General features: G+C 44.9%; 1 protein-coding gene across 1 annotated transcript; it reads right to left on the minus strand.

Moving 5' to 3' along the window:
• Window positions 1-1,879: 1,879 nt before the first annotated feature.
• On the minus strand, window positions 1,880-10,994 carry LOC311222038 (high affinity choline transporter 1-like; the record flags this gene model as incomplete). The annotated part of the gene is made up of 8 exons (XM_084306120.1): window positions 1,880-2,401; window positions 4,284-4,501; window positions 5,431-5,584; window positions 6,585-6,728; window positions 7,261-7,409; window positions 7,902-8,057; window positions 9,775-9,888; window positions 10,937-10,994. 8 exons carry the CDS (start codon window positions 10,992-10,994, stop codon window positions 1,880-1,882), a joined length of 1,515 nt encoding a protein of 504 aa, XP_084162246.1.
• Window positions 10,995-11,224: the final 230 nt, after the last annotated feature.

The raw sequence follows: 11,224 nt of genomic DNA on the forward strand, positions 1-11,224 counted from the left end.
ACTGCACCTTGCCTTGGCACAGTTCAGAGCAGCATGTGGCTCCTCACTGAGTTTGCTGCAGGAGTGCACGGTGGCAGCAGCATCACTTCTCACTATGTGTGTGCACGCTGTGTGCTGGACACAACTCACCAAGCAGCGTGTTGCTTTCATGCCCTGCAGCTTGGCAGGCTGTCCATTGCTCTGGTATTGTGGATATGCTGTTATGTGTCTTGTGGACATGCTGCTATGTGTTGTCCCTCCAGTGCCAGGTGTTTCCACGCACAGCAGCTCCCACTGCTGCTTTGTGGCGAGGGGCTGCCCAGTTCCTGCTGGCCGTGGTGGGTGGGTTGTGACTGATTCCTGGTGAGCCACTGTACTTAAAATGACAGCCATCGTTGCAGGACCTTTCTGAATATTTATTTCAGCTCCTATCTTAACAGCCCATGCCTGAGGGATGCTTTCAGTCCATCAGACTTCAGGCAATGGACCAAACCCAATAGTTAGCTGGGCCATATTTTTTTTCTGACCCATTAAGAATTTATACAAACACGGTACCAGGGGCTTTTCCATAAAGACTTGGTGGCTTGAATCTTTTGGGATCGTGCCTTCAGGGTTTCATGTCCTTGAGGGCAGGGCCAGTGCCTTTTCCCAGCACTGTTCAGTCATCACAGTCCTCTGAGGTCCTGTACAACAATTTGTGAAGGTGTCTCACAGTATCCCCCTCTTCAGCTTGGGTAACACCTCGGCACGAGTGATTTAACCAGGAGTGTTAGAGAGCTCACTTGCTCATGAATCTCCCAGCCAACTCCAGTTTTCCAGCTGGTTGCGTTTTTGTGAATAGTGGCTACCTAACACTTTTTTTTAACCCAGTAATTAAAGGCTTCTGCTTTGCCTTCCAGTACCTGAAGGGAGCCTACAAGAAAGTTGGGGAGGGACTGTTTATCAGAGAGTACAGTGACGGGACAAGGGGGAATGGTTTTAAACTACAAAAGCGGAGATTTAGATTAGATATAAGGAAGAAATTCTTCACTAAGAGGGTGGTGAGGCCCTGGCACAGGCTGCCCAGAGAAGCTGTGGATGCCCCATCCCTGGAGGTGCTCAAGGCCAGGCTGGATGGGGCTTTGGGCAACCTGGTCTGGTGGGAGGTGTCCCTGCCCATGGCAGGGGGGTGGAGCAGGGTGGGCTTTAAGGTCCGTTCCAACCCAAACCATGCTGTGGTTCTGTGATCTTGCTCCTCTGCTCTGTCAGACCAGGTCCTGGTTGGGGGGATGTCCTCTCCTCAGTCACGTTACAGCAGGCTGCCTATGTAACCTGAGACCACAGCTGGGGAGAAGCATATGCAAAAGATATCGTGATATCAGGGAAAGCTTCTAAAGAATGCAAAGAACGGTGTAGAACTGGTATTACTGATTGACTGCTGTGGTGATTGCATGGCATTCAGCAATCAGTGTTTTATATCTACTGCCCTCCCTGGGGAAGTTTATACTAAAACTCTAGCTGTTTCAATGGGAACAGGTTTACTCACCTTTTTTTTTTCCCCTTTAAATCAAGAATGCCTAATCTATTAAACATCACCATGTCTCCTTTGTGGCGAGAAAAGTATGTGACTTGAGCATGCCATAAATGTTGGGGCCTTGCCTTCGGGTGGGGAATCAGGGACACCCTGGAGCAGCTTGGGCCTGTGGTACCCCGTGGTCACCGCCACACAATCATGCTCCACCACCACGCGTCTTTAATCACGTCAGACTTTGAGCTCACTCACTCTCCTTGCATGAATGGATTGCATCTTTATTACTCCACAAGGACTTTAAATAATTCATTGCTGGAGAAAGCAAAGGGAAGAGCAGCTCCAGACGCTAATTGCTGAGTGCAGTGGGTCCTTTCAAACGAGGCCCCACAATTAATCCCGATTCTCTTGCAGTGTGGCTGTTTGTGTACCTGTCCATTTGTCCACCCAGCGCAGGGGGACAAGGGTGTGGGTTTCCCCCAGCACATTGCAGACATCCCATCTGCGGGGAAGGAGGTTTCTCTGAAACAAAACCACAGCCAGGTACGAAACAGCAACGATTGTCCCCAGGGTGAGAAGCACGGTGAATGTTTTATAGGGGAAGAGCTGTGTGTAGGTCCCATTCATGAGGGTGCAGCCTGGGTAGTGGATGACAGGGGGGATTTTCAGGGCAGGCTCCCCTGCCAGCAGCCTCAGGAGGAGCCCAACCAAGAAGCCAGCAGCTGAGCCGTAGGTGTTGGTGCTGGGAATGAAGAGGGCGCAGCACAGCTGGGGGAAGAGCAGGGCATACACCAGCTCCCCGCTGAGGAACCAGAGGTCGTAGACAGAGCTGGAGTAAAAAGCCAGGCCAGCAGCCCCGGCCCCAAACACCAGCATGGAGATCCTTATGGCCCATAAGACCTCCCCTTCTGTAGCCTGAAAAACATGAGATTGTACCATTACAACAGCATTGCCCTGCCCCAGGCTGGTTCCCACCAAGCCCCTGCTGCTTCCACATGGCACCACCGATGGCCACCCTGGTTCTGCTCTGAACATGGCTGCAACAGCACTGGAGCTGCCCTCTGTAATTCTAAGGGTTATGGTTTTATGCTGTTTCCATGAATATCCTAGTCCATACTTTTTACCACTCATTTTATGAAAAGCAAAACTCACTGCGGTGGATATTTGTATCCCTATATGACACCAAGCTGTGTGGTGGGGTTGACACACAGGAGGGAAGGGATGCTATCCAGAGGGACCTGGGCAGGCCTGAGAGGTGGGCCTGTGCAAACCTCATGAGGTTCAATGAGGCCAAGTGCAAGGTCCTGTACCTGGGCTGGGGCAATCCCAAGCACAAACGCAGGCTGGGCAGAGAATGGATTGAGAGCAGCCCTGAGGAGAAGGACCTGGGGGTGTTGGTGGATGAGAAGCTCAAGACAGCAATGTGCACTTGCAGCCCAGAAAGCCAACCGTGTCCTGGGCTGCATCAAGAGCAGCATGGCCAGCAGGGTGAGGGGGATTGTCCCTGTCGTGGTTTAACCCGACCGGCAGCTAAACACCACGCAGCCGTTCGCTCACCCTCCCCCCTCCCTCTCTGGGACGGGGGAGAGAAATGGAAAGTGAAGCCCGTGAGTTGAGATAAAGACAGTTTAATAAGACAGGAAAAAAAAAAAAAAATAACAAAAATAATAATAACAATAATAATAATGATGATACAATGGGGATAATACGAAAGTAATAATAGTATGTACAAACAAGTGATGCACAATGCAATTGCTCACCACCCGCTGACCGATGCCCAGCCTAACCCCGAGCAGTCCGGCCCCCTCCCCCCGGCTAGCCACCCCTATATATTGTTTAGCATGACGTCAGATGGTATGGAATACCCCTTTGGCTAGTTTGGGTCACCTGTCCTGGGTCTGTCCCCTCCCAGCTCTTACTGCACCCCCCAGCCTGCCCGTTGGCAGGACAGAGCAAAGGCTGAGATGTCCTTGGCTTAGTATAAGCACTGCTCTGCAACAATTAAAGCATCGGGGTGTTATCAGCACTCTTCTCATTCTAAGCCAAAACACAGCATTCCACCAGCTACTAGGAAGAAAATTAATTCTGTGCTAACTGAAACCAGGACAGTCCCCCTCTGCTCTGCTCTTGTGAGGCCCCACCAAGAGCCCTGCGTTCAGCTCTGGGGCCCCCAGCACAAGGAGGGCATGGAAGTATTAGAACAAGTCCAGAGGAGGACCAGAAGGATGAGGGCTGGAGCACCTCTCCTGTGAAGACAGGCTGAGGGAGTTGGGGTTGTTCAGCCTGGAGAAGAGAAGGCTCCAGGGAGACCTTACAGCGGCCTGCCAGTACCTAAAGGGGGCTACAGGAAAGTGGGGGAGGGACTCTTTGTTGGGGGTGCAGTGACAGGACAAGGGGGAATGGCTTTAAACTGAAAGAGGGGAAATTTAGATTAGATATACATAAGAAATTCTTCCTCAGAGGGTGGTGAGGCCCTGGCACAGGCAGCACAGAGAAGCTGTGAATGCCCCATCCCTGGAGGTGTTCAAGGCCAGGCTGGATAGGGCTTTGGGCAACCTGGGCTGGTGGGAAGTGTCCCTGCCCATGGCAGGGGGGTGGAGCAGGGTGGGCTTTAAGGTCCCTTCCAACCCAAACCATTCTTTCTTCTGTGACCTATGTTTCAAGCTCTGTCTGTAGAACTTCAGCAGCTGACGGACAGACACCTCTAATCGTGGGCAACGCAGAATGGATTTGCACCTGTCCTGAAACTAAAGCATCTAACCTGACACCAAAGTTGCTGAATGCTGTAACCAAGTACCTGTTTCCTCAGGATTTTTCTGTAGATGTTGTGAGCAAACATGGAGCTGGCAGAGAGAAGTGCTGAGTCTGCAGACGACATTGCAGCAGCAGCAATGGCTCCTAAGCCAGCAATGGAGACGTATGCTGGGCAGAGATAGTGTAAAACAAACGGCAGTACCATAGCAGATTCTCCTCTCTCATATGGACTTGGAAGACCATAGCTTGTCTTGTTCCAGTCTTTAAGACAGAAGAAGGAAAAGTCACAGAAAATCCTTCACTGATATTTCAACTCTCTGAAGCTGCCTTTCCACCAGGACCAGTCACAAGAGGGCTAAGAACTGAAACCCACTCAGAATTTTAGGACTTTTATTCATTGGTCAGATTCTGTTATCATCTCTTATGTTATCCCTAAGCATGCTGCAACTCTCACCAGATCAGAAGTTTTCCTTCTCCCCAGTAGCATCTATAGAAATAGTTGAAAAGTTTATAGAAATGTCTATAGACATAGATAAATGTCTATAGAAGAAGCTTTGTGTGTTTCCATGAATGGGATCCTTAAAGATCAGACTTCTAGACCTGAGGTCTCTCAGAGGAGAAGGGAATTTTCCTCTGATGTCCCTAATGACAGACGAATTTGTAAATTCAAGCTGTTTGTATAAGTGTCTGGTGATCTGGCTGCTCTTTAACCCTTGTTCACAGCCAACACAGGACTGAACTCCTGGCTGTAGGGACTGAAATATCTTGATTCCTCCAGGCAGGTTTTCTCCTGAACATTAAAAGCAATCTGTAGTAATACTACTGGGTCTTACATGCAGAAGACATTAACAGAAGCAAGCATAACTTTTCTTGGAAAAGAGGATTATGCAGTGTTTTACATGTTCTGCCTTCCTCTTTCCTTACCACAGGATGTATGAAAAATCATTTCACCATAAAGATTTAAACAGGTTTTGGGGTTGTTGTAAGGTAGGTAGTCATGCATTGAACCTCAGAGGGCTCCACATTTCTGGTACAAGCTTCTAGCTTGGCAGTCATGTCTCCCATAGAGGGTGTTTAGGACAATTGGTTTGAGGTAATTGGAAATCTAAATTGGGACTTATTTGGATCCTGTTTTAATCACCTTTGACAAAAACATGTTCATTATTCAGAGACAAGCAGTTCAGTTTTACCTGTTGATGCTGCAACTGCACCAATGAGCACGGAGGGGATGGCCATTAAAAAACACCCCAGTCCAGAGAGGTAGGAGATGAACCTGGCCTGGCCTGGTGAGGCAGCTGAGAGTACTCTTTGAAAATAGGTTTGCCATGGGATGCTCCCAAGCACCTGAAACATCCAGATGTTAGCAACAGTCCCCACTGGTTCCTGACTGTCCTTGGGCATCATACATCCTTTCAGATGGATGATATTCTTTCCTGTAATTAAAACCTCACTTCAAATGCATAACCTTTGCCCAGCTTTAGCTATTGAGGCTAAATGTTTCTCATTGAGGGTGTCTTTTTCCTTTGGTTTAATTGCAGTGGATGTGAAATTTTGATCAAAACAGATTAAAGCTTTAGCAGATTGAGAAAGCTGAGAAATGGGTTGTTTGGCATGCTGAGAGAGAAACAGAGGAAGGACAACAGAAGAGAAGCTTTTCAGGAATGTAGCTTCTATAAAAATCTGCCCAAAGTTAGCTAGACAATAATCTTAAGAAAAAATATATATTTTTTTAAATCACCATTTTCAGTTGCTTAGCAGACGAATTTCATCAGATAAAATCTGAAGTTTCTATCCTCACCAAACAAACTCAAGCTTCTGTGTGTCTCTATTACCACCCTAGTGAGATCTTAACAACCCACTGCAGTCTTGGCTATACTGAGAACTCAAAAGCTGGGTTGTGCAGTGGAGCCAATGGCACCATGCTTGCTGATGACCTGCAGCGGTGCCATTTTAACAGATTTTTTTTTTTTTCTCAAATAGAGGGAATTTTACAGAATTATGTTAAAAACGCATGACTGGGGCTGCAAGACCTACCTCTCTAAAGGTACAAAGTGCTTCATTTAGTGCCAGGAATTAGTTGCCTGGATGATCTTACTCAAGAGTAAGACATTGCATACCTTCACATGGGTGCAGGATGGACCTCTTTCCTACCCAGAGCTGAGCCCTGGATCTCCCCAGTCCATTCAGTGTGCTGCAAAGTGGCTGAGAAAAGATTTTACACCTCATTCTGCCCCTGCCAACTGTGCATTGTAGCACTACCAGCTGGAAGGACCCATAAGCTTTCCATACAGAAACTTCTGCACATTTTCTTCTCCCAACCACCCTTCCAAGAAACATTCCATACCAGGTAGAAGAAGTCGTCCAGCCACCTTCCAAGATACTGTTTTTCTATTTTTCCAATCCAAGGGTCTTGGTAATATTCATGAGTTGCGGTGTAATAAATACTTTCTGTTGCAGAGTTCACCATGGCAAAGGGGATACAGACCCACTAGGGAAGAAATTGAAATAGTTAACCATTTCCCCATGATTCTTGTTCTGGGGAAATTTATTCAGACATTGAAATAAAGTTAGATGTAGAATATAAAAATTATATAGAAAAATATAAAATACTAGATTAAACCCACACTCAGAGACTTCCTTTTCCTCCTTCCTTACCCTAAATCTACATATTTCTTGTTCATGGCATCATCAAGAACATGAGTCACTAATTCAGGTCAATTGGTGCCTTCAGTAGACAGGTCTCTCTCCTTTCCAGCCAAGATTTTTTCTGGATAGGCTCTGCTGACCTTACGTGTGAGCAACTTGTCACCCAGAAAGACCAATAGCTCGTGTGGACACTGTCCAAAATGCCTAAGGACTGTAAGACCTTTCAGGAGACCTGAAGAGGATCTGTAGGGCAAGGAACAGTACTGATGTACTATTTTTGTCTCAGTACTATTTTTGGCCTGAGACATACTGAAAAGAGCAGGATTTTGTCCCTAGGTTAGGAAACTGGTAACAAAGAAATGCACAGGACTTGCCAGGCTGAAGGTAATGAAAACCAGCTGGATGACATCTGTGTATGCAACAGAGTAGAGGCCTCCCAGTAGAGTGTAGAGTATGACAGTGGATGCTGAGAGGATGATAGCCAAAGAGCCTCCAATATCCAAGATGACCCTCATTGTTGCTCCTGCAGAAGAAGATAGTGGTCAAGTATTTTAACACAGATTTCATACACAGAATACAGAATAAATAAGGTTACATTATTCCCTGGATGCCAGCATACCACTCTGGTTGAGGAGTGCATGGTCTAGAAAAGAGTGTGCAGAGTGAGGACCCAGGGGAGCCCATGTTCCCTTTCTGCTCCTGCCCCTACCTTGCTGCATGGCCTTAGCCAAGTCAGTCTGACCTAATGCTTCTTCTCTCCCACAGGCAAATGAAGGTACTAAATCTTATTGCCAGAACTATCTATTATAATATCATGCATAGATATGGCACTACCATTGCTTGTTTTAAATCTAAAAATATATTTTCCAGAAATTAGAAATGCTTTTGTTCCTCTCAGAAAAGGAGACATGAAGCACAACTTCCCACAACTTTGTCCAACTCACTTACCATGTGTATTACACTCTATTTGTGCTGTATGACCTTCAACAAATGTAACAGTGAAGCAGTTATTTACCCAGGGATGCCAGGATAGCTGCAAACCAAAACATCTCTCCTAGCAGTGGAGGAATGAAGAGTAAGCTTCCCATCACATTCCCATATGTTTCCTGGAGGGGATCCATCACTGTCACATAGTTCTTGGATCGCATTGGATTTACAAAGAAGAAACCACCTGTCAGAAGTGATGACATTTTAATAGCATTTTGCATGTGTTATATGGCAGGAAAATGTAAGAATACTATAGTGTATAGTATAGTATAGTATAGTATAGTATAGCATAGCATAGCATAGCATAGCATAGCATAGCATAGCATAGTATAGGGTGTATTTCAGACCATTATAGTGAGTTTGAAATTTGTACTACTGGGTTACAGGGAACAATGCAGCCAACCAAGTGCCAGGACCTCAATTCATTTGCTTAAATGGGGGATTTCTTCCATCTGATAGGTTCTAGGTTATCAGGGACATCTGCTTGCAGCTGGCAGATATGATACTCCACTTTTGGCAGACCGATATGTTTCTGGAATGTCTACAGTAGGCCAGATAGGATCCCCTAGGGCATCCCAAACAGCATAAAATATTGATTTAGGAATTGAAATTTGGTCTTAAATGTCTGCCTAAGACTGAGCTGAAATCTAGTTACACTGAGTGTATGGAGGACATCTTCATTGACCCTAACAGGAACTAATGCATTAGCTCAGAGGACACCTGCGTGTAGTCTCCTCTTCATCTCCAAAAACACACAGTCTTCTGAAATGCTTCCCCTGGAAAATGTCAGTTGGCAGAAAGAGGTATTGAAAATGCCTGTTTGGCTAAAAATAAACAAACTTCTGTCCTTGACCATGTGATTCAACATGTTGATATACCTTGCTTTTCTGGTTACATTTTCATTTTGGTGGCTTCACTGTCTCTTCCCAGAATTATGTTGTTTTAATCTGTGCACGGAGCTGAGTTTCACCCACCTTCATCTAAATATTAGTCGTCAGTCATGCAGCTGTCTCATTAAAAGCAAAGAATACGTATTGTGCCTAACCCTGAAGCCAACAGGACTGCTTGTCTGGGCACTACTGACCTGAGTAAAGATTGCAGGATCAGACCTGCACTCCTCAATTTCATTAGTAAGAATTACTCACATAAGAAATGCTGGCACTATATTTCCAAGCCTGATTCATATTCACGTCAGTTGCACTCTTTTCTCTGACTTGAGAAAAAAAAGGTTATTGCTTTTTCTGAAAGCCCTGTGCAAGGTCTACACAGGTCTCCTCACTTTCATCTTCCCGCGTGCCTAGAGAGTTACGGTATAACTTCCAGTGAGATTTAACTGGAAGAAACCTTGGTCTCAGCAAGACAGCTGAACCTCAGCAGGAGCCCAGTGATTCTTGGAGTTAGGAACAGATATAGGATATTGCAAAAGTAGCTCATCGAGGAGGCTGTGGGTCACAGTTTCAACAACAGCTGTTAGGTGAGACACAGCTGGATGCATCACACGTTCATACTGAGATGAGACTCTTCAGTGGGGAAATCAAAATGGTATCGATTCGTCACACCAAAGTTTCAAAGACAAAATGTAAATGATCCTGATACTTTCAGTAGTCTCTGACTAACAGGCTGTGGTGAAAAAGTGATATCCACATAGCCACATGCTCCCAAAGTTCTCAGATAAGATTTTTGTCCACTAAATTGCTTTAAACAGACAAAGCTCTATGCTAGCTCCAAGCTACCCTGATGTTCCAGTTAAGAAGACATCATTATAAGTGCTTATTTTGGATCTATCAGAGACTGAGTGAACAAAATCACCTTTCAAGTGTACTCTAGACTGTTACACAACTTAATACACTCATGATTTTTTAGAAAGATTTTGTGTCCTGATTGCTGTGTGAGTTATTTACCGATGACAAGGGACAAGGCAAATCCCAGAGGTGCCTGGACCCAGAGCAGTCCTTTTGAAGGCAGGTAGACAATTTCAGCTGTGCCGTTGACATATGCTCCTCCAACCCAGGTGGCTGTAAACACGAAAGATGCAGAGATAAGTCTTATGGTGTGCATCCTCATCTAGTCCTGTAGAACACTGAGAGCTTGTAATGGTTTTCTCATACAAGCATTTAATCCCACTCCTTTTTTCGTTCATAAGTCTTACAGAGAGATGTACTGCTGAGCGTGGGTAACAGTATTAGAAACTTACCCTATGTAATTCCCCATGTTCAAAACGAATATCAATGTGTGCATGGTGTGCTCAGTGTCTAGACATTTAGAGGCAATTTGAATATACTTAATTTGCATTTCATTTTTCTAATCTTTTTCTAATTTTCTAATTTTTTTCTAATGCTTTTGCTGTAGAAAATAGAACTGCTTTTGTTATTCTGCTGAGGCTGATAGACCATCCTTCATGAGTATTGCTTACACAGGCTGACAAAGTAGACATTAGGAAAACAAATGTAAGAAGACATTGCAGTCAGACTAGCAAACCTACAGCATGGGCTCAAATGTCTTACCCAGACAAGTATCTCTTGGATAGCCTTTGACAAAAAAGAGTCAGGAAAGGAAACTTCAGATAATGCCAGGCAGCAAGGAGAGAAAAGGGAAAAGAGATCAGTAGTCAGTGGGGAAACTTCTCTTTATATTTCCCACTAGGTGAGACCCCAGTGCTCAACACCAGGAGCAATTTATTCCACACAAAACTGGATTGTTACAGGTGTAAAATGCCGGATAACAGAAACTGGTTCAAGATTAAGACCACACTCCTCCTTAATGAAAACTGTCACATTCTTCAGGCACTCCTAAATTAAACTCTTCAACTCTTAACTAAACTCTTAATTTAAGCTCTTTAATTTAAAAGAATCTACATAAACATTAGGTTCTGCTTAGTGTGAAGAGGTTTAGAAGAATCCATCCCAAAATGATTCATGAAACCATACTCCTTTAAAGCCACACTCAAGTAAAATCTGCCCCGACATTAAAGGAGGTAACCTGCTTTGAAAGGAAGAAGTCCCCCAAATCTGTGTAATGCATGTGTTTTAAGAAGAATTAAAGAAGTCCTTTAAGAAAACTTACCAGTTGCAGTAAACAATCCAATGCAAACATTTATATTCCTCCCTCCAACAAGGGCCATTTCAGTCGGGTTTCTGTTCTGCTGATCCTTTTTGCTTTTCCATGAAGCCCAGATTCCTGTAGCCAAAGTGAAGGTAAAAAACACACTCAAAGATACCAATCCTGGTATATTTAGAGCCATTTTCTGTTGTTGAATTTAGGTCATAGAGATGGATAATGGATTGATGACAATATTATTTGATAGAGTTCACAATCAGAAAAAAGAAAAATAGTGCTGCCTCATAAAGAAAC

The sequence above is a fragment of the Netta rufina genome (assembly GCF_964035555.1).
Source record: "Netta rufina genome assembly, chromosome: 1".
Taxonomy (NCBI): domain Eukaryota; kingdom Metazoa; phylum Chordata; class Aves; order Anseriformes; family Anatidae; genus Netta; species Netta rufina.